Source organism: Erpetoichthys calabaricus, chromosome 16 (genome assembly GCF_900747795.2).
Source record: "Erpetoichthys calabaricus chromosome 16, fErpCal1.3, whole genome shotgun sequence".
Classification (NCBI taxonomy): domain Eukaryota; kingdom Metazoa; phylum Chordata; class Cladistia; order Polypteriformes; family Polypteridae; genus Erpetoichthys; species Erpetoichthys calabaricus.
The window spans coordinates 73,617,229-73,639,733 of record NC_041409.2 but is presented as its reverse complement, the minus strand read 5'-3'; the positions used below and the strand labels follow the sequence as shown (position 1 = coordinate 73,639,733).

Genomic DNA, 22,505 nt, shown 5'->3' with positions numbered 1-22,505 from the left:
AAAGTAATATTAATAAAACCTCTCAAATGAAATCAAGTGGCTAATAAGCTCCGTAGGATTCTCTTAATGTGCTACCAATAAATGTAGCAAATTACTGTTGAAATTCTTGAAGTGGGAGATTTAAAATCAGACCTGGGCATTGTACTCTGGATGCTGGTTTATGTTTCAGCAGATTTCTAAAATTCATTTGTCTTTAACCCTTATATAAGGAGACCGTTCCATCAACAATACTGTGTGTACAAGTGTGTGGTTTACTTTCTATGTTTGCTTAAACTCTGCAGGTCTTTTACATAGACTAGTGGATTATTTCTTTAGAATTAGCATTTTTTTTTCCTGTTAATCCTGATAGTCATGCATATCTGTTGTATGCTAAATGTGTTTGATATAAGAAAATTGTTAAAATAAATAAAAAAAACATACTTCTTCACTCCCATAATTGCTATCTCTTGTCCTACTGGCCTTTATTTTTTGTGTTTATTAATAACTGCAATAAAATGTGGAAATGTTCAGAGCAGAGTAAATTAATATGAATGTGGTTTGCTCTCTGGAGCATACATTATATAAAAGGAGCAGATCTATGCCATTAGGATCATTTAATAATACATAAGGGCATATGTTTTATTGTTTTTATGTTATTTGTTACTGTGATTCTTTAGGATATGAGTACTGGAGTTTATTCTAGAAATAAACTTTACTACAAACCAACATATATATCGGAACAAAAACAATAATTGAAATTGCTCAGCCTTTAGAAAATAGAACTCCACCTTTCATACTGATATTTTTTTGCAGTTGATGAAATTCTGAGCAGGTCCAAACTGTTAAGTATTTCTTTATCCCAGATATTTTTCCCCTCAATTTTTTTTTCTTTTTGGTGTAATTTTTTTCCTTCGTTTTGGATATCTCATTTGATTTCAAACTTTTTCTGAAGACATTGAAATTTAAAGCTTAGTGGCATATGTGCTTTAGTAGCTGTGAACAGAAAACCATTTTTTACCACTGAGCTGCATCTCTGCAGTTCCATAAAGATGCGTAAAGATACTTTGTCTTGTTCAGTAAACAGAAGAATGGTTTATAATTCTAAACTTAGATTTTTCTTGTTGTAGGGTATCTGCTTAAAATAAAATTTTACTACCAGCCAGTAATTTTCTTGCCTTCTTTATGGTTATTGAACCAAAGGCAAATGAGCGCAACCTTCAGCAAAACCGTTAGCCACGTAAACTGACAGTTGATGTGTTTCTTGAATTCATGCCCAGCTGGAAGGGAAAATGGAATGGCCATGTTCTAAAATTAAACTTGCAGTCCATTTCTTTTCACATTTATAGCTACATAGTTATTTATCACCATTATGTGAACATGCAAGGAGATGTCCTTTGCCATTTAATTTTATGGGATATAGATAATCAAAATGGCAATTTGTTTATCATTATTAGTATTATTAATAATATTATTATTATAAGACTCTAAAGGGATTTACTTACAGTTCAACCAAATGTCTTTTGATTGTTTACACATTTATAGTTTAATTACTCTAGGGTTGTGTACAGCAAAATCCGTCTTGAATTCTGCCCATATTCATAAACATCAAGTTTTTCCCTCATTTGGCTAAACTTTTATGATCATATTGTTTTTTTGTTTCATGGGTTTTAAGTACTTTATTATTTTTAGTAAAACGTTTGTGCAGGATTCCAGTGGTTTAAACAATATTCATATGGGCAAGCATAGGTTTAAAAAAGTTAGAATTTAGAAAAGTGCATTTCATGTTCACATTTTCATTGTTTTGTGACAAAGCTATTGTGCATGCCATCCCCTTTGTTATTTTTCAGACTAAATAGACTAACTCTGGTGATTATTAAAGGTGAACTAAGTATTTTTTGTAAATATTCAGAAATTTTGTATTAATATGATTAATATCTTTATCTAGTTTTGAGCGATATGGCAAAATTTCCATCTCACAGTATAATTAATAAACATTCTGATGGTTTTTGATGTATTAATATGTTTTTCAACCTCAAATTAACCTCTTGTCTGTCAAAATATTTTTAAACAGCCTCCTACTCAAAGGAATGTGATAGCAGGTGTTCACCTCTCTGGCTTGAACCAATAAAAGTGCAGCTTCTTTTTCACTTACTGGTACATGCACTGCTGACATGCAAATACAGTACAAAACAAGGCTTTTTCCTGCCCTTCCTCCCCGATTCAAATTGCTGTGATTTTAAAAATACAAACAATTCCACATAATCTAATTCCGAGTGCAGGGGGAGCGGAAGCAGGATCGACTCACCAATCAGGTGGTTGTTCTTAAATAGTATGCTCACTTACTAGATACGTTTAGAAACAAGTCTATGTTCAGTAACATTACCTTGAAGATGCTAATGCCCCAGAGAGCATGTTTTATGTTTAAACATGTTGCAAGATTTCTACAAATTTCTACCCTACCAGTAAAATATTTTTAGAAATCTGTACTGACAGAAAAATTGCATCTGATATATTAGATCAAACAACATATCACTCACTCCTACTTTATACATGTTTTGTTTGGTTTGCCAAGTCTTCTATCAGTGATGAACTTCCACTTTCATGTGTCAGGCTTTTCAAATGTGGCACAGTATGATTTGATTGGAAAGAGCATTAAGTTAAAATGCCCCATTATATAAAAAAAATGTTAAGTATATTGACATGTGCAGTGTCCGCTGATATCTTAGGCATGCAATTGGATTTTCTGTTTTTGTTAATCTTAATTGACAGGAGACTACATTTGTAGTGGAAATATAAAACATTTCCAAGACAGTTTGTTGTTTCTTACAATTAAAGTATTAGACACTATAGTTTCACTTTAATGTGAGTGTGATGTAAAAAAGTTTGGTGATTTGAAAAATTCTCTATAAAATATACAGAATATGTATTTTTTTTTCTCTGTTAGGTTAGGTCTGCCTGCTTTGTTTAGAAATCACTAGGATCATTTTCGGTGGGGTAGGGAAAATACCTGTACACACTCATATGAATCCCAAGAGAAGATGTTGGTTCACTCATCCCCAGTGTTCGCCTTAGAAATTATGATCAATTTTTGGTTATGCTCATTGTTCCAGGAACCTTGTTTTCCTTGGGTGGCTGAAGATAATAAATAGCGGTGTCGTCTGCAGCAGGGAAAAAATGGCTCCAGGATGCTCAACATAATACGCTCTTCTAGTCATCTACTGTCCAATGTCTGTGTTCTTTTGCATACTTTAATCTTTTTTTTTATTTGCCAGTTTCAGATATAGCTTTTTTTCTTTGAAACTCTGACTGTTAGGCCAACATCCCAGAGTTGTGTTTTCAATGTTGCAGATGACACTGGTATTTGCAATGTATTTAAAATTTATGTCATTTAAGGACCTGTAAGGCAGTTGTTTCTCAAACTTCAGACTCAGATATACAATGTCCTCCATAATGTTTGGGACAAAGACACATTTCCTTGGTTTACCCCTCTGCTCCACAGTTTAAGATTACAAGTCTTACATTTAGTTGTGATTACAGTGCAGATTGCACACTATTTGCATACATTTCAGTCACAACATGTAGAAACTACAACGCTTTTTATTCATGGTCCCCCCATTTCAGGGCACCATAATGTTTGAGACAATTGACGTTGCAGGTTTGTTATTACTCAGGTGTGTTTCATTACTGCATTAGTTCAGGGATAAGATACCATACCTAGGTATAATGACCCAAACATTATGGAGGGCACTGTACTTATCCTCGTATGTTGTTGTGCATCTAGTTCTTCCATTCATTTTTTCCATCCAGATTAGATCCAGTTTGCCCTTTTCTTGGCAGTCTGTCACATTGAGTAACCATGATTCTCTTTATAATATATATAAAAAAAAAAAAAGCTGAAATTTTTTTGGGAGAAAGCTGCTTCATTTTGTCCATTTTTGAACCAAGAACTAGGTTGAGCATTCACTATCTTGATTAACATTTGTTTTTAAAAAATATACATATTTAAGTAGATATACAGTAATATATATGCATACAGACACATGGGGCTGAAGTGAGCAGGGGGCGGAGCCTACTAGTCTTGATTAATAAAAGGTATCAATGTCTATCAAAAACATGAAAATGTCTGGGATGTCTTAACTTTTGACTGGTAGTGCATGCATGCATGCATGCATGCGTGTGTGTGTGTATGTATATGTATAATACCCTTCTTTTTCATCTCATTTAAATAAGGGATTGCTTTTTTTCATCTTCAAAATACTCTATATCTAGACTTTGTCCAGTTTTGAGAAAACATAGTACTGAAGTTTTTACCACACGTATAGGCTACTGTAATGTCATGTGTATCTGGCGTCGCTAAAAAACAAAATTCTACTTCCAAGATAATCACTTGTTCTAACTCCACTGAACATATTACACCTGTTCTTTTCCAACTTCATTGGCTCCCTGTCTACTACCGTATACAATATAAAATACCGCTCTTAATACTTAAAGCTCTCCATAGTCTTACTCGTCTGTATATTTGTGGTCTTTTACAGACTTATACCCCTTCCCGCACTCTCAGATCCTCATCTTTACTTTCTGTGCCACACGTTAAAACTTTGTTCTATGGGAGCCAGAGCTTTCTCTTTCAATGCTCCGCAACTCTGGAATTCTCTCCCTGCTCATATTCATCAGCTAGATTCAATTACAAAATTTAAAACTATTCTTAAGACACACTTCTTCATACTGGCATATCAAATATGATTTTATTATTTGTCAATTAATTTGTTGTTGAAGTTTACCTTTTTCTTGCTGTATTGCTGATAATTTTATTTTTATGTGGTTCCTGTTTATATTGTTTAATTCTTTGTAAGGTGACCTTGTGTGTTTAGAAAGGCACCCAATAAATAAAATGTATTATTATTTTTAACGTAATGTGGCGAGTATTTTTTTTTAGGGAAGAAGTTTATGACTATTAGTGTGTTTCCTTGGTTTAGTTTAGATACACACTTTCATAAAAATAAAGGATATATTTTTTTTTGTGATTTAACAAATACATATATGAATCACAGACAGTAATTAAAACTTTAGTGCTGAAATCAATATCTATTATCATATGTTCATTCGGTTACTGGAATACTTCAAAAATATGCGGTTTGCTTTGAGGGAGACTAAAAACAACCCAGCGAGTTCAATAAGAATATGAACCAGTGTGAATATTTGTTAAAAGATGAAAGCAAAAACCAAACTCTCATAAAACAAAGAGTCCAGTTAATCAAGAGATTTATTTTCAGATATAAATAAGCTTCTGCTCATGAGATATAATCATGGCCGTAACAAAAACCCTGCTAAACCTGCAGGATCGAGTTTCCCCACTTCTACATTAATAGCGTGTGAACATTTCTACAGTAGGTAACAATCAACAATGTTTTACATTATTGTTTACTGCTTCTTAGTATGCAGCTTGATGGAGGTCTTGTATGTCACCTGTAGTCTTTTTACTCACTTTCATTCTATGTGATTCACTTTCCATAGTTCTTGTAAAAATGTGTACATAAATATACGTAAATGTGTTATTGTTTAAAAACTGTTATGATTTTGATTTCCAAAAATGGCAAGGCCTCCAAAATGCTCCACAAAGTGCAGGCTAGAACCTTCACCAGCCAACGCAGAAAAGGCTCACCTCAGACCAGCTTGCTCCAAAAACCTACCAGGCAGGTTACAGCCTAAGCAGGCCCCAGAATGGTCAGCTGGCTTTTAAAGTTAAAAAAAAAAAAAAACAACTTTGTCTCAAAACATACAAAAATATCTTATAAGGGAGATTAGACTGTGAAAACTTTGGCTTGTAAAGTAAATCTCAGACTGCAGTTTTTATACATTGAGGTTTTATTTATAAAAACAGGAGAAGTAAGAAAAATGTTACACAGCATTGATGAAACACAGAGAAGAGAAATAATAAAATAGCTTTCCATCAGAAAATCTTTTGTTAGTTGGAGAATGCTTGTGTGCATTGATTGTCACAAATTGCACAAATGGTGCAGTTTAAGTCAGCTTGGTTCTGTCTTCACCCTTATATAAGAATACTAGCAAAATACCCGCGCTTCGCAGCGGAGAAGTAGTGTGTAAAAGAGGGAATGAAAAAAAAAGGAAACATTTTAAAAATAACGTAACATGATTGTCAATGTAATTGTGTTGTCATTGTTATGAGTGTTGCTGTGTTTTATATATATATAAAATACACACACACATATAAACATATATATACATATACATATACACATATATATATACATATCTACATATATATATATACATATACACATCCACATATCAACATATATATATATACACATATATACACACACACGCTTTATGGGTGATGATTGTTTTACTCTTTTTATCTTTATTTTATTTTATTGTAGAATCAACTCCTATCTGCGCACAGCAGGGCAGCCGTGGGCAGATGCGTATGGTGTATTCACTCCATGTTATCGTGCATTGCGCTGTCAGTGTTATTTTGATAAAAGAATTTGAACAACATATAAGAAGCGTATAAATTATTAAACAGTAAAACATTAACATTTAAGAAGTAAAGTTACATGAAGTACTACTGCAGTGCCTTTGGGTATACCTCATTTTTTGTTTGCCCATTACATGCTTAAATGTATACATTTTTTGGTGCACCTACCCGAGAACACGCGACATATAACCGAGCGTGGGAGAAGCATGGATTTTAAACACGCGTTGAGTTCATCTGCTGGTCTCCCTCGTGGAATAACTGGTAATGTTTGACTAAAATCTACAGCGAGTAAAACGACATTACCTCCTATTTTTTTTTTTACGATCTCTGAGATCTTGCTTTTTTTCAGTTCAAGGCTTCATAAGCTCTTTTATGTTGTATGGTGTACTTATCCCAAACCATCATCTTTGAATGTTGCAAGACTTTCGCCTTGTATGAAGATCGGGGTAATTACATTCATTGCATTCCTAGTCTGAATCACAATCTGATTGTATGGGTGGTTACCTGGCACTGTAGGGTTGCCACCCGTCCTTTAAAATACGGAATCGTGCCGCGTTTGAGAATGAAATTGCGCGTCCCGTTTTGAATCAATACTGGACGGGATTTATCCCGTATTTTTTTTATCATTTTTTTTTTAAAGCAGCGTCTCATGCAAATCATCCCACACGCATTTTATGAAGATGCCTCCTTTCCTACTTTGGATTGGGTAATACTTGATGTCATCGTTAGTTTGATTGGTGTTTTTAACTGTCCAGTGAGGAGGGCGTGTCTTTTAAGTATAGTCTGCAAAGTGTTGGCACTGAGATGTGGCGTCAGCGCCATAGTTGAAGCCCCTAACGTTGCGGTCAGCAAGTCGGCTAACATCCGCCATGTGCCATCTTTCAGTTGCGAGAAGCAGATCATAGAATGGTTGAAATTGTTGCCCCTAACGTTGCGCCATGGCGTGTGGTTAGTTTATACCTCGTGTCTTCTCATTAAACTTTTATCTCGCGAATATGTTATTGCAATCCGCAGCGGGAGCGTTTCTATAAACTTAATTGAAACTTACGTTTTACACCGTGCTTTGTTTCCCTTATGAACATGCTTGTATGCTTAACTCGCTCCGTTCTCAATTGTTTAATTAATTTTTTGCTCTTCGCTGTTTGCGGCTGTTCCTCCATTTCCCCCTACTTCGTTCTTTTATCTCGCGAATATGTTATTGCAATCCTTAACGGGAGCGTTTCAATAAACTGATTGGTTGAAACTGTTGCCCCTAACGTTGCGCCACGGCGTGTGGTTAGTTTATACCTCGTGTCTTCTCATTAAACTTTTATCTCGCGAATATGTTATTGCAATCCGCAGCGGGAGCGTTTCTATAAACTTAATTGAAACTTACGTTTTACACCGTGCTTTGTTTCCCTTATGAACATGCTTGTATGCTTAACTCGCTCCGTTCTCAATTGTTTAATTAATTTTTTGCTCTTCGCTGTTTGCGGCTGTTCCTCCATTTCCCCCTACTTCGTTCTTTTATCTCGCGAATATGTTATTGCAATCCTTAACGGGAGCGTTTCAATAAACTGATTGAAAATAGTTTTGCATTTACCTTTTTAGTAAAAGGCGAGCTTTTAAGCCTGAGAAATCACCCCGTAAATGCACACGTTTAATTGGACATGTGTTAATATGTATGGTTACACAGTATTAAAAGACAGTGAACAACGTCAGTTACCTTTCTTCCCGCGTTTGATAAAAGGTGAGCTTTTAAGCCTGAGAAATCACCCCGTAAATGCACACGTTTAATTGCACATGTGTTAATATGTATGCTTACACAGTATTAAAAGACAGTCAAAAATTAACGTCATTTACCTTTGTTCCCGCGTGTGACTCGTGCTGTAAATGTCTTCCTTGTTTTTAGTTCACGTGATTATGTAGGAGGCGTGATGACGCGATACGTGACTCCGCCTCCTCCATTACAGTGTATGGACAAAAAATATGTTCTAGTTATGACCATTACGCTTTGAATTTCGAAATGAAACCTGCCTAACTTTTGTAAGTAAGCTGTAAGGAATGAGCCTGCCAAATTTCAGCCTTCCACCTACACGGGAAGTTGGAGAATTAGTGATGAGTGAGTCAGTGAGTGAGTGAGTCAGTCAGTGAGGGCTTTGCCTTTTATTATTATAGATTCTTGTAATACAGTAGCACATAAATTTAGCTTTTTTATTATCATGGTGACAAATAAAACAATTTGTATTAACTTCTTAAAGACAAATTAGCCCTTTTCAAAATTTTGCATCCCCCCCACCCCCAAGAATGACCCACTAGTTACATTAGATAGATGGATAGATAGATAGATAGGTAGATACTTTATTAATCCCAAGGGGAAATTCACATACTCCAGCAGCAGCATACTGATAAAGAACAACATTAAATTAAAGAGTGATAAAAATGCAGGTATAACAGTCAGACAATAACTTTGTATAATTTTAACGTTTACCCCCCAGGTGGAATTGAAGAGTCGCATAGTGTGGGGGAGGAACGATCTCCACAGTCTGTCAGTGGAGCAGGACAGTGACAGCAGTCTGTCGCTGAAACTGCTCCTCTGTTTGGAGATGATACTGTTCAGTGGATGAAGTGGATTCTCCATTATTGACAGGAGCCTGCTCAGTGCCCGTCGCTCTGTCACGGATGTCAAACTGTCCAGCTCCTTGCCTACAATAGAGCCTGCCTTCCTCACCGGTTTGTCCAGGCGTGAGGTGTCCCTCTTCTTTATGCTGCCTCCCCAGCACACCACTGCGTAGAAGAGGGCGCTCGCCACAACCGTCTGATAGAACATCTGCAGCATCTTATTGCAGATGTTGAAGGATGCCAGCCTTCTAAGGAAGTATAGTCGGCTCTGTCCTTTCTTACACAGAGCATCAGTATTGGCAGTCCAGTCCAATTTATCATCCAGCTGCACTCCCAGGTATTTATAGGTCTGCACCCTCTGCACACAGTCACCTCTGATGATCATGGGGTCCATGAGGGGCCTGGTCCTCCTAAAATGCACCACCAGCTCCTTGGTTTTGCTGGTGTTCAGTTGTAGGTGGTTTGAGTCGCACCATTTAACAAAGTCCTTGATTAGGTTCCTATACTCCTCTTCCTGCCCACTCCTGATGCAGCCCACGATAGCAGTGTCGTCAGCGAACTTTTGCACGTGGCAGGACTCCGAGTTGTATTGGAAGTCCAATGTATAGAGGCTGAACAGGAACGGAGAAAGTACAGTCCCCTGCGGCGCTCCTGTGTTGCTGACCACAATGTTAGACCTGCAGTTCCTGAGACGCACATACTGAGGTCTGTCTGTAAGATAGTCCACTATTCATGCTACTAGGTATGAATCTACTCCCATCTCTGTCAGCTTGTCCCTAAGGAGCAGAGGTTGGATGGTGTTGAAGGCACTAGAGAAGTCCGAAAACATAATTCTTACAGCACCACTACTTCTGTCCAAGTGGGAGAGGGAATGGTGTAGCATATAGATGATGGCATCCTCTGCTCCCACCTTCTCCTGGTATGCGAACTGCAGAGGGTTGAGGGCGTGATGGACCTGTGGCCTTAGGTGGTGAAACAGCAGCCGCTCCATGGTCTTCATCGCATGTGATGTCAGAGCGACAGGCCGGAAGTTGTTCAGCTCACTAGGACGTGATACCTTTGGGACTGGGGTAATGCAAGATGTTTTCCAAAGCCTCGGGACTCTCCCCTGTTCCAGGCTCAGGTTGAAGATGTGCTGTAGAGGACTCCCCAGCTCCAATGCACAAGCATTCAGCAGTCATGGCGATACTCCATCTGGACCCACTGCTTTGCTGGCACAAAGTCTCCTCAGCTCTCTGCTTACATGGACTGCTATAATTGTGGGTTGGGGGAAACTCTCTCCTATGCTGGTATCAGCAGAAGGATGGGTGAAGGGTGCAGTACTCTGAGGTGAGAGTGAGAGTGGGTTAGGGTGGTCAAACCTGTTTAAGAAGTTGTTCATCTGGTTTGCTCTTTCCACGTCTCTCTCGATGGTGGCACCCCGTTTTGAGCTGCAGCCAGTGATGATCTTCATCCCATCCCACACTTCCTTCATGCTGTTATTCTGCAACTTCTGCTCCAGCTTTCTCCTGTTCTTCTCCTTTGCTGCCCTGAGCTGGACTCGGAGTTCCTTCTGCACACGCTTGAACTCATGCTGATCACCGCCTTTAAAAGCGCTTTTCTTCTGGTTCAGAAGGCCTTTGATTGCATTTCCCTGCCACATTAATTGTACGTATTGAGGTTCAGTCTAACTTTGCCACAAGAAAAACTACCTTCAGTTTGATTTGTCTGCTGTACATGTGCCACTAATGTTTGATTTAGTTTATGAACTGATCTAAGGGCAGCTTGTTCCCAACTTTGAGCTTCTCAAATCCTTTTTCACATTGTTATATTTTGAAGCACAGCACTTAATCTGTTCCAGTTTGTTTAATGTACATACACTTACCTCTGTCTGAATATTTTTTGTCACTTCATTGTTTTATGGAGGAAACATACAGTATAATTCTTAAACAATATCTCATTTTAGTGGTCTTCAGTGACAAGCAGTTGAATTGCAAAATGAATGCTAAATTAACAGTGAAAATATGTAAATCATTTTTTAAATATAACTGATCTCCTACCAAATATTTTATTTTTGTGTTGAATTTCAAACCATTTTTTTACTTTATTATTAATTTATGGTTTGAAGAAAACAATGGAGAAACACCATCTAGAAGTCTGGGCATGGATCTCCTAAAAAAGGCAGGAAATGTTTGCATCTTTAACAATTTTCCTTAATAAAAAGGGTTTAAGAATGGTTCGGTACCTAGACACACACAGGGAGTCCATAAACATTCTGTTACCCCACAGGTATTTTTTTAACAAACCAATTAACACTTCTAACACTTTCTGTCTTATGTAACTCATCTCTTGTCCTACTTTTTACTTTTAAATTATTCACAGTTGTATGTTCCATATGGCAGTTATTTTAGGTCCCCACTGTATTTAAGTTATTAGTGTCAGTCAGTCACTCTCAGTTGAAAAATGTAAAAGAATTGGTGTCTGGAATGTCTTGATCATTCAGTGATTCTTACAGTGTGGAAAACCAGACAGCTGTCCACATTTGCTGTTTGTTTTTTTGTAAGAAGAAAAGTGGAGTTGATGTTTACTAGAACTGATATTATAAGCTTCTTAATAGTTTGACAAATGTTTCTTTGAAATTTTGTGTATGTGTGTGTATATGTATGTATGTATGTATGTGTGTATATATATATTTATATTAATATAATATATACACACCAAGTGTGTATACTGTACTATAATTTATCAACAAGTGGTACTGCTTCAACGATGTTGCTCTACAAAGTGACAATGCAATGGGGACAACGTGACTCGCATTTGAATGAAAGTCCTATCGCATTACGAAGACTAAGAAGAGGCCAACAGAATAGAGCGTACTGCATGAACCCAAAGATGCTACTTGCTCATGTACTTCTCTGTATCTCTCCCTTTTTTGCTTCTCACAATGCAACAATTACCCTCGCAACCACAATGCCTGGCACCCACACTCGAAGTTTATAGTTTGTCGACAAACTTTCATCTTTCCACTTAGCTTGTGCTAACATCTTTCATTTGTATAAAACTGTAGCCCCATTTCTCAGTGTAATTCATTCTTAGCGCTGAGTTGAAAAAAAGGATAGGATAACGTGCCTAAGGATAGCCCACTTACTACAGTATTATTACTGACAAAATGTCAGTTCATTTTCTTTTTTTCTGCAACGACACCAAATTTCAATCAAATCAAAGTATTTTTGAGATTTTAGGGTATTTAGTTTTTATATCGGGGGGGGGCGGATTTTAATCCTAAATACTGATATGTCAAACTGTTCTAGCTTAGCAGATAACCTCTTGCTCTAGATGTACCATACTGCCAAATTTCAGCTTTTTAATTAACCAAGAAATAGTGTTTTTGTTGATAAGTGAGTGAGTCAACTTCATATTATATACAGTGAATCCTCGTTTATCACGGTTAATCCGTTCCAGACTCTACCGTGATAAATGAATTTTCTCGAAGTAGGATTCTTTATTTATAAATCGAATATTTTCACAGTTAGAGTATAGAAAACCTGTTTACGACCTTCTAAATATGTTTTTTAACATTATTAGAGCCCTCTAGACATGAAATAACACCCTTTAGTCACCATTACACTCGTATTACCCAATATATTAGACAAAATAAGAGAAAATAAGACATATTAGACGTTACAAATATCATTATTACTAGGCTCACCCGCCTTTTAAGGCAACCGACTTTTATCCTCAATTTGTGTGTGCTCCATGTGTACATCAGGCATGCAAGTGTGGGGAATGAGAACATCAAAGTGCACATTCATAACATCTTTCGAAAACCTAAGTTTTTTTTATCCCCTCGAGTGCCTGTCCAAAGTCGTACAGTGTCAGCCCGAATCTGTAAAGCTAAAGACGGAGTTTCATGCACTAAATAAGCTATAGATGAGAATAAGCAAGCACCATCTCCCCTGATATTTACTACGCGGTGAGGCATTTGTACTCCAACATTAATTATTTCCAGAGACATAATATTGTCTATTTTTCCAGCGCATCGCTCACAAAAGCAAGGGAAGAATGGGAGCACCAGAACTCTGCTCACATAGCGTCGCTTCGTACCACAAGCCGCAAGTAGTATGTCTGTGATAAGCGGAATACCGCAACGCTTTGCACTCACGGGACGGAAGGACAATCCCGACCGCTTTTATATAGTAGATTATTGTACTGTACATTTAATTACACACACACACACAGTTCTTACACACAACCACTAACCTATGAAGGCACGACCTCAGTAGGAGAGTCTTCAGGTGGTGCAGTATCTTCAGCAGGTGCGTCGTTGTCTTCTTCCGCTGAAGGAGTACTAGGAGTAGGCAGTGGGTGTCTCGGTGCGCGGCTGAAGAACATCTTGATAGGCAGTTGCTGGCGCTGTCTTTTCATATGCGTGAGGATGCTTTTGTAGGGTATTGCCATCTTTGATCATATCCAAGAGTTTCACCTTCTCCTGGATAGCAAGCATCTTCCTCCGGCGCTTAGTTTTATTGTTAGAAGGCTTAGAAAAAGCAGCACGTTTAGGAGCCATCGTGGGGCTTAGATAAAAGTTCTCAGAAAGCGCATGCGTAGTGACATAAGCGTGTATGAGAAAAAATCGTGATAGAGTGAAGCCGCGAAAGTCGAAGCGTGATATAGCGAGGGATCACTGTATACACATACAGTACATGCAGTTATGCAAAGAACTGGGTTGTCCCTTTGGAGGTTAAACTGTAATATGCTACTGTGCTTTTGATTCAAAAAGCAGAACATCAAATCCTGGATGGCAACAAAAGCCAGTAGAGATGGCATGCTTTGATTAGTTTAAACACTTGAGCAGCTTAGTAAAGAGGTCCCCCCCATAGACACAACATACAAGGGGGTGGGCATTCATGGTGTTCTTTCTTTTCACCTGTTATTTTCTGTACAATGCCTAAAATTGAAGAGAGGCATTTAATAGGCAAGGAACTTAAAGTTTGTTTGATGGCAATCCTGACTTTTTAAAGAATTGTGATAGTCAAGTTTTCAGCTTTTATGTGTTCAATTCATTACATGGGCCAATAAATTTGTAGTCTGTAAATGTCAATGGTGTATGAAATAAGTTCAAATAAATACACTATTCAGCGCAGAGTAACTTCTTTTGATGTAAGCTCTCCAGAACTTTGTAACATTACAAAATTGCATGTGAATGTGATCAAAACACCACATTCAAATCTGATTAAAGCTAACAATTTTACAAGATATGGTACAAAAGAAGTTGTATTTATACCAAAATTGACATTTTTCTTCCTAATTCCCAGTTTGAAAAAAAAACAAACAAATAAAGTTTCATGTGAAATTGTGTTTTCCAATGACTGCCAACAATAGCCATGGTCAGTCACAAGGAAAAGCGAGAATCCAGGAATATTTTACTCGTGGGCAATTGTTTGTCACATGTTCAGGAGTAATGAGTGAAGATGCTAATGATGGTGGTCAGTAAGAAGGGAGAACTTTGATACCTAACAAAAGCACTGCAGAAATAGAAATCTTGCACAAGAAAATAGTCTGGTCAAAAATGAAAGTCACAGATGTTTTCCACTTATGTTTTAAATGGGTAATAACTTGGAATGTCAAGCGCACTCTTTTTTTTTTTTTTTTTTTTTTTAAATATTGTTTAATTCTGTCAAGTGCATTTTGAAAACTAATACTTTGACATGTTAAACAGATCGGACATCTATCCATGTATGTTCTTTATTAGCTTTATTACTGTTGGCCTTACAGGAGTAGGCCCCTATCCTGGCAGCAATATGTACAAGACAGAAGCTGTCACTTGAATGGGCTTTAGACTGTACAGATTAATTGGTCCTGTGAGTATGCTGTTACAGTGGTTCAATGTCTTCTATTGATGATAAATGCAAGAATACATAAGGTCCATGAAAAACTGAAGTATGATAGTGTTTAGGAGGTCTCAACAAAAGTTCAGTCATTCATATTTGCATCTAAAAATTTAGTATTTTTTTAACTAGACTATATTTGTAATTAGTGTGTGCTGTTTTGAATTTATAGGTGAAAGGGTGCTATAGAAGAATAAAATTAATTGCACTGAATGTGTTTTGGTACACTTCGTTAAACATAAAGTTCACACATAGCTTTGTGGAGCCCATGCCTTCCACAACACAGCACTTAAAACATAGAGTTCAAAAATAGATTTCATAAAGTTTATCTTATTCTGTTTTTAAGTGATTCTGATTGCAGAAGCAATTTTTGGTAAATAAGCCCAAGAAGATACTGACAGTGAAACTTGACCTTTCCTAATTTTACTGTCCAACTCCTCTTTTTCAGATGTGAAAACTGTGTGGAAATGCTATTTGTTCGAGGCTCTGGAAACTGTCAGGAATGTGACACACCGCTCAGAAAAAGCAATTTTCGAATTCAACTTTTTGAAGATCCTACAATAGACAAAGAGGTTGAAATTCGGAAGAAGATTTTAAAAATGTAAGATTCAGTGGTATAAATAAAATATATAGTCTTATTCAGAGATCAATTATTATTTGTACTTCTTTTTATTTAAAGCAGTTTAAATACAGATGATCAGAGAAGAAAACTAAGAACACTGTAAGAACCCTCTCTCTTATCATAAAACAGCTTTTCCTTGAAAGATAAAAATAAACAAAAGACCAAATGTTCCTTTGATGTGACTGAAGAATGAATCACTTTCAGGCAAAGTAAATTACACTTTTTTTTAACATTTTTGTTCAGTTTTCATCAAATGGGGGTATGCATTTGCACTGATCACTTTTGTTATTCTGAAGAAATGCTGGCATGTAGTGAGTAGATTCTGACTGACAAATACTTACATGGAATAGCGTTATATCTCATACTTAACTCAAGACATTCATGAACAATGAATAATTTCTCATTGAAGATTTCATATGTTATGTATTGATATTTTATGATTCACTGTGGTCCAGAATAACATTAAAAGGTTAAAACAAAAAATTGACATTATAAAACAATGGAAAACCTTCAGTATGGTATGGACTAGGTAGACACAAGATGGAAAACAGCTGAATATATCTGCAGCTGTTAAACATGGCAGTGTAGTAGATATATAGTCTAATGTCCTTTAGGCATGTTTAATGGTTTTCATACATGAGCTTGTTATTGATAATGTCACATAGGACTGTCTAGATTATATTTAATATTTTGCCTTTGTATGTGTAAGACTTTACATTTATGTTAAATTTCATTGAGCAAGGCCCTTAACCAGCAATTGCTTCGTCCTGGGTATGACGTTAATTTGCATCCAGCCCTACCAGCAGGTCCTCCAACTTGCAAGGAAAACCAAGGGGTTGGTGGCAGGATTGGCACTCCAGCAACTGTTAAAAAAAAAAAAAAAAAAAAAAAAAATCTCACACTCTTCAGTGTGGTGTTGAGGTGTCACCTGTTGCACAGGTGTACTCGGATCTCAATCTGGGTGGTTTGTCGTGTGGTGGGTGATTGAATTAATTAAAGATCAATATTTGGCTAAATTACTTAAATTAAACTTAAGTTAAATGTAATGTTTTAAGTATTTAATTTAATATAAAGTACTGATAAACAATTTTATTTTATTTTTTTTGTTCTTTATTTCGCCTTATACAATTTCTTGTATTAGGAATTTGTTAGTTTTCGCATACACCTTGGGGTCAGAGCTCAGGGTCAGCCATTGTACAGCACCCCTGGAGCAATTACAGATTAAGGGTCTTGCTCAAGGGCCCAGCAGAGTAGGATCTCCTTTGGCAGTGACGGGGATTCGAACCAGCAACCTTCTGGACACCAGCACAGATCCTTAGCCTCAGAGCCACCACTCCGCCCCAATTACAATGTTCTTTTATTTATAGAGCCATTCATTAAAATATAGAAAAGTGTTTAGTGTTAGAATTTTATATTTTAGGAATATAATTTAAGAAAAACTAAATTAAGTGGATCAAGAATTTTAGAGAAAATGTATATAATACAATATACAATATATGTTAAAATATATAAGCAAAAACACTCCATAAAAGTAAATATGCAGTACATGCATGCATTTGTGTTAAATCATTTTTGTTTAACCATTATTTGTACTAGTTTTTTTTACTGTTAAAATATATAGTATTTTTAATTTAATACATTTCTACTTTTTTTTTCCTTCAGAGAACTAAATAGTCAATCCTCACACACGAGGTGGAATTATAAATGTGAATTATTTTAACTATGCAGTGCTTGTTTCTTTCCAGTCTCATGCAGTATGATACACATAGAGAAATAAAATACACAATATGCACCCTTTTTATTCCTTTTGGACAAAACTGCCCACTACTTTGTCAAAGCATATATTTTGAAGCTTTTTTGTTTGCTAAAATCTCAGAGCTTGTTAAATGTGTGTAAGTTACAATGAAACGTAAGTAGTTTTTGATTCTTTTACTGTGACTGCGCTGAACGACCCTTCACCAGTTGCATTTGATATAGGTAATGGACTGTCTCATGTGTTTTTATACTAAAAGATTAAGGGTTTAGCTTTTGAAGCTGCTTTTTGAAATTTGCTCATCAGTTGCTTAAAAACACTCGATTTGTTATGTACTCATCTCTTCTTAATTCGTTTTTCACTTTACAATGAACATTAATATTTCATGTTACATTTTTTCTGATGAATGTTTTAAGAAGAGTTAATGGGCTTTCTTAGCAGTGTACTGAATTGCAAACAGTCGAAAGTTTACTGACAGAACAGTACATTTGTATTCCTGAATCACCATGCGCTGAGCTGGGATTTAACTTTTCTACTGTGAACACCGTGTACATCTGCACAGTAATTACATGCAAGTGTGTAAGCTTAAAATCTGTTTCAGAATCACAGACAGTACAGGCCTAAAAGGTACATAAACAGCACTTTTTTTTTGGTAATTTTTAAGTTTGGAGAAGGTGATCTCTGTTCCGCGTGGACCCTACTTTTGGGCTTAATAGGAGTATTTAAAAATCTGCCTCTGCCCGAACAGCAGGAGAAGTGAGAAGGTACTACAGAGATTTGTGTGTTTCTCTCTTTCTCGTGGCTTTTAACTGATTTGTCTTGTAGATCATTATTGCTGCCTGGAGCAGCTGTCAGACGAGCAAAAGAGGGAAATATATAAAATGAAGTAACCTATCTCAAGATAAAGTTGAAACAGCAAACTAGTCTGTAATTAAAGTTGCACAGAATTTTCCTATGCTTTTAAAGAGGAGTTTGACAAATCCTAAATGCTTTTCAGTCTGAAAATCTGAAATTTCAAATGTTTGTACAGTGTGCTTTAATCGAGATACAGTATCTCAACGAAAATTGAACATTCTCCTGTGAATTTCCATGAAGAAGTGTGCCAGATTTCTCTAAAATCAGTCCCCTGGGAGTGGAGTTGTTTCACATGGATGGATTGATGAACAGACAGAAGGGACAACAACAGTAGGTGCTTATCGCATTATATGCAAATGCACCTAAAAAATGTAGCAGAAAAGATGAAATTATGTCATGTCTTTTTTTGTTCTTTTTTTTGTATGTTCAATGTTTCTCAATTCATGCATTCAAAAAATACAAGTAAATGTTGGTTTTCTGCTACACATTAACCCACATATAATTGTCCTTGAGGAAAGTATGTGTTCCTCAAGTCTGTTGCTGATGAATTTAATGTTTGACCCTAACCTTGCTTTATCCATCCATTATCCAACCCGCTGAATCCGAACACAGGGTCACAGGGGTCTGCTGGAGCCAATCCCAGCCAACACAGGGCACAAGGCAGGGACCAATCCTGGGCAGGGTGCCAACCCACCGCAGACCTTGCTTTATGTAATTTTTAAAACTTAATTTAATTAGGATTTACAGTCTTTTAAACTTGAAACTGAAACCAGTTGATATGAATTTGGCAATGTCTCACTTGTGTGATCCCACAGGATTTCCTTTTGGATTAGTAATTTTGCCAATCTTAATAGTCCGAAAGGCTACTAAAATATTCCATTGTAACATCTGTCAACAAATGTTCTGTGAAAATCTCAGCACTATAATTAAATATAGGCCCATTATGGTATTCTCTTTAAGAGTGTGAATCAATTTGATTGGTGGCAAGACAAAAGCATTCAAAAAAGGAGATAAGGCTTGTGATTTGGTTGTGCAGGCATGCCTAAAAATGTGATTCCAGATCTTTTTGGCAGTTATTTTTTCTCTTAATTTTTTTTTGTGTCTTCAGATTCATTTGTGAGCCCTGTTCCTCTTTTATAAATGCTGGCATTTTTAACTGTTTTTTCAGCAAGCTAATGAAGATTTTTCTTTTAAAAAAAAGTTATGGTGGCAATACTGTAATGTAGTCGTGAAAGTTTTTGGGAAGTTGACTTTTCATCTTCAAGCTATAGGTAAATAAAATGTAATTACTGTAATAAGTCCCTGAAAAATGTTTAAACATGGTCTTCACTGTTATTCATTTCATCTGTTGAGTTAAACAGTATTTGAATCGGCTTTCTGTTTTAGTGCTAGCATATTTGCTTGCAACTATGATACTTAACTGTTTCTCTTGTATGATGCTTGCATCTTTGAATATTTTTGCTTTCCCATGGACCATACAAGATGTATGCAGAAAAGAGACAGTGATTTTATTGTTAATTCTAAGCTGTGCAACAATATGTGTGTTTCTAAATACAAAATACAATTTTCGTTCACCTATCCTTAAGCTTGTGTTGAGTTTTTACGTTCCCCCTGTGTTTTTTTCACAGTTAATCTAGTTTTCACCATGCATTCCAGAGAATATGCACAATCTGTTAATTAGCAACTTTTCATTGGTGTGTTTTGTCTGCAGCAGACTGATTTCTTTTTCCAGATCTGATGCCCAAACTACAGCATATTCAGCAAAGATAGGCAGTGGCTGCCCATGAGCCTGAACTGGCTAATAAAGTTAGAAAGTGGAAGGATGAGTTGATATTTGTTTGATATTGTTGCATGTCAGCCAGGGAGTGTTTGGCCTTTTTAATATCTTCCTGGTCTATTTATAATTACTTTTAATATGTTAATTTTAATTATGCAATTTATATTAATAGTGTTCTATTTATTTATGTATTTATTACTTAATATCTATGTATAATGTGGTGTTTCCTAACGTCCATTGTGTTTTGTTGGGTGGTACCCTAAGAAGTGCAGCCACCTTGACATTTCCATTGTCGAAACTTACCCCTGGCTATTTAAGCCCAGGAAAAAAGGGAGCTCAGGAGTGGTGCATTGCATTTGAAACGAGTCTTTATAAGTGTTGCATTTTGTTGGGAATTCCAGGCTTTTCTGGCTATTTTTTGCTCTGTTTATTGGATTCTGCCTCAGGAGTGTGCTTTTGGAACTTAGTTGCTTTGGGTTGCCCTTTAAGCAAATCCTTGTGCTCTTTTCGAACATTTCTTGTTACTTTGTCTATTTTGTTTAATAAATCCTTTATTTATATAGATTTGGGTGACACTTGTCTTTATACAAGCCAGAGGTTTTCTTGCTTCTCAGTTTTAAGAACTTTGAGCTCTAAAGCCAGTTTTCCCCTTTTGAGGCTTAATCAGGCTGGAACTGTTAAGTAGTTGCTTGGGCAAGCTGGATTGGAGTGAGCCTTTCCTGGGCAGGTCAGGTAAGATCCTGGCATGCTTTTTGTGGTACTTATTGGAGGCCTCATGCCATTTTGACATCTTGGAGACTTTTTTCCACAACAGATATGTTTTAGAGATAGGACTGAACAGATTTGCCACAGTTAGTAATTTTTTTATGTAGCTATTCCTTCCTGCTGCCAGAAATTTGTTAAATTCTAGACCAGCAATGAGTATGATTAAAGTTTTGTTTGTTTAAAATACATATATCTCACTAAACAAAGTTACTTAAGTAAAATAAGTATAGAGAGTATTAGTCTTGTTCTATTATATAATAGTGAGACATTTAAATATTATATACTGTACATACAATATAATAGATTATGAACTTTTTATTTCAGCAACCCTGGAACATCCAAAGAGTTCAAAAATTCTTTTGGATATTGAATGGTCTATTTGTCACTTCCTGTTACAATATCGATTTAAATACATTCTCTTGAAACCTTTGGAAATTTTTTCCAGATTAGTTTAAATTGGTTATTTTATTAGGTGCATCTGTGTTTTAATGGGAATAGCCTTTTCCTCTAAAAGGCAGATCATGTGGCTATAATTTAGGTTATGCAGAATGTTAACATCTCTTCCTAAGGGTTAAATATTGGAACTGTTACTGTTGATCTCAAGAAATTTTAATATATTTAATCTTTAATTACAAATTCTGTAGATGAAATGGGTTAAACCATTCCTAACTTTGTAGCTTACATGTAGGATTTTGAATTGCAAGTATATATGTGATTTACACTCGGCAAAGAGTGTGAAGAAGAACCAGTGAACTGTAATTGTATAACAAATTCACATTCAAGATGAATTTATTCTTCTAAACATTCATCCACTTATATTTTGAACCCACCTTTTACATTTCAGCAGTACCTCTGAGTTATTTCTTATGTTTGTTCTCTTAGTATCAAATATAAGAGAAAATAAATATGAAAATCAACTTGCTGCCAACCTATACACATTGTTAGAAGCAACAAGAAACAAAGGAAAAGTATCTTACTGTGCAACCACACTTAAGTTAATAATAAGTTGTGAGTAAGTTTGACGTTTTAATTTCTGGTCTTTACTGAATATCAGTGAGCTTTACCTGTTCATGTCACTTACTGTTGTGGAAAGAAACTCTGAACCTTGTTCTGCAAGCCTTAATGTTGTGGTATAGTGTGAGAGTGACAACAGTTCTGTGATTTTTAAAGCAGGTATCACTGTCTTCTGGTAGCTTTTCAGTCTTACGTGATTGTGTTAATATTACACATACTATTGACACAGCCTATATACAGTACTTTAAACAAATTCAGTAGTATCTATTTTCTTTTCTTGCATTTCTTCATGGCTGTCAAAAGCAAAGCTTCTAAGCCATTTTCAATGTGAAGTGAATGTATGTCTATCCATTTTCTTGAAGATCTGTTCTCCATATTCATGTTATGGTTGTGGCTAATGCATTTTGGTTTAGCAAGTCTATGAGGGGAAGAGCCTAAATTTCAGCTGAACACACATTGTATCTGGAAAGGATTTGCACAACACCAGTGTGGCCAGGTAGGTAGGACGTTATTACCTGACAAAGAGGGCAATTTCGTGAGTTGTATAGTTTGTTATCCCCTCTGATTCTTAGTAGTGTAATTTGATATTTTCCGGCGATAAGATTACCAACTACAGTTATCAAGTTTGATATCCTCTTGACTAGATGTATAATGTGACTCCAGCTTAAGGGATTTTTTTAAGCAATTTTTTTTTTTTTTTTTAAAGAAGGTACTAAAATGCTTTAATAAAAATAGTAATAGTAGAGTGCAGTGAAATTCTTACTTGCATATCC

At 36.1% G+C, this 22,505-nt stretch overlaps 1 protein-coding gene across 1 annotated transcript in view; it reads left to right on the top strand.

Moving 5' to 3' along the window:
- mnat1 (MNAT1 component of CDK activating kinase) overlaps window positions 1–22,505 on the top strand; it is a 169,989-nt gene that overhangs the window by 7,230 nt on the left and 140,254 nt on the right. Inside the window, exon 2 of the mRNA XM_028822074.2 lies at window positions 15,395–15,547. Within this exon, the coding sequence (XP_028677907.1) occupies window positions 15,395–15,547 (153 nt within the window). The remainder of the gene's footprint in view (window positions 1–15,394; window positions 15,548–22,505) is intronic.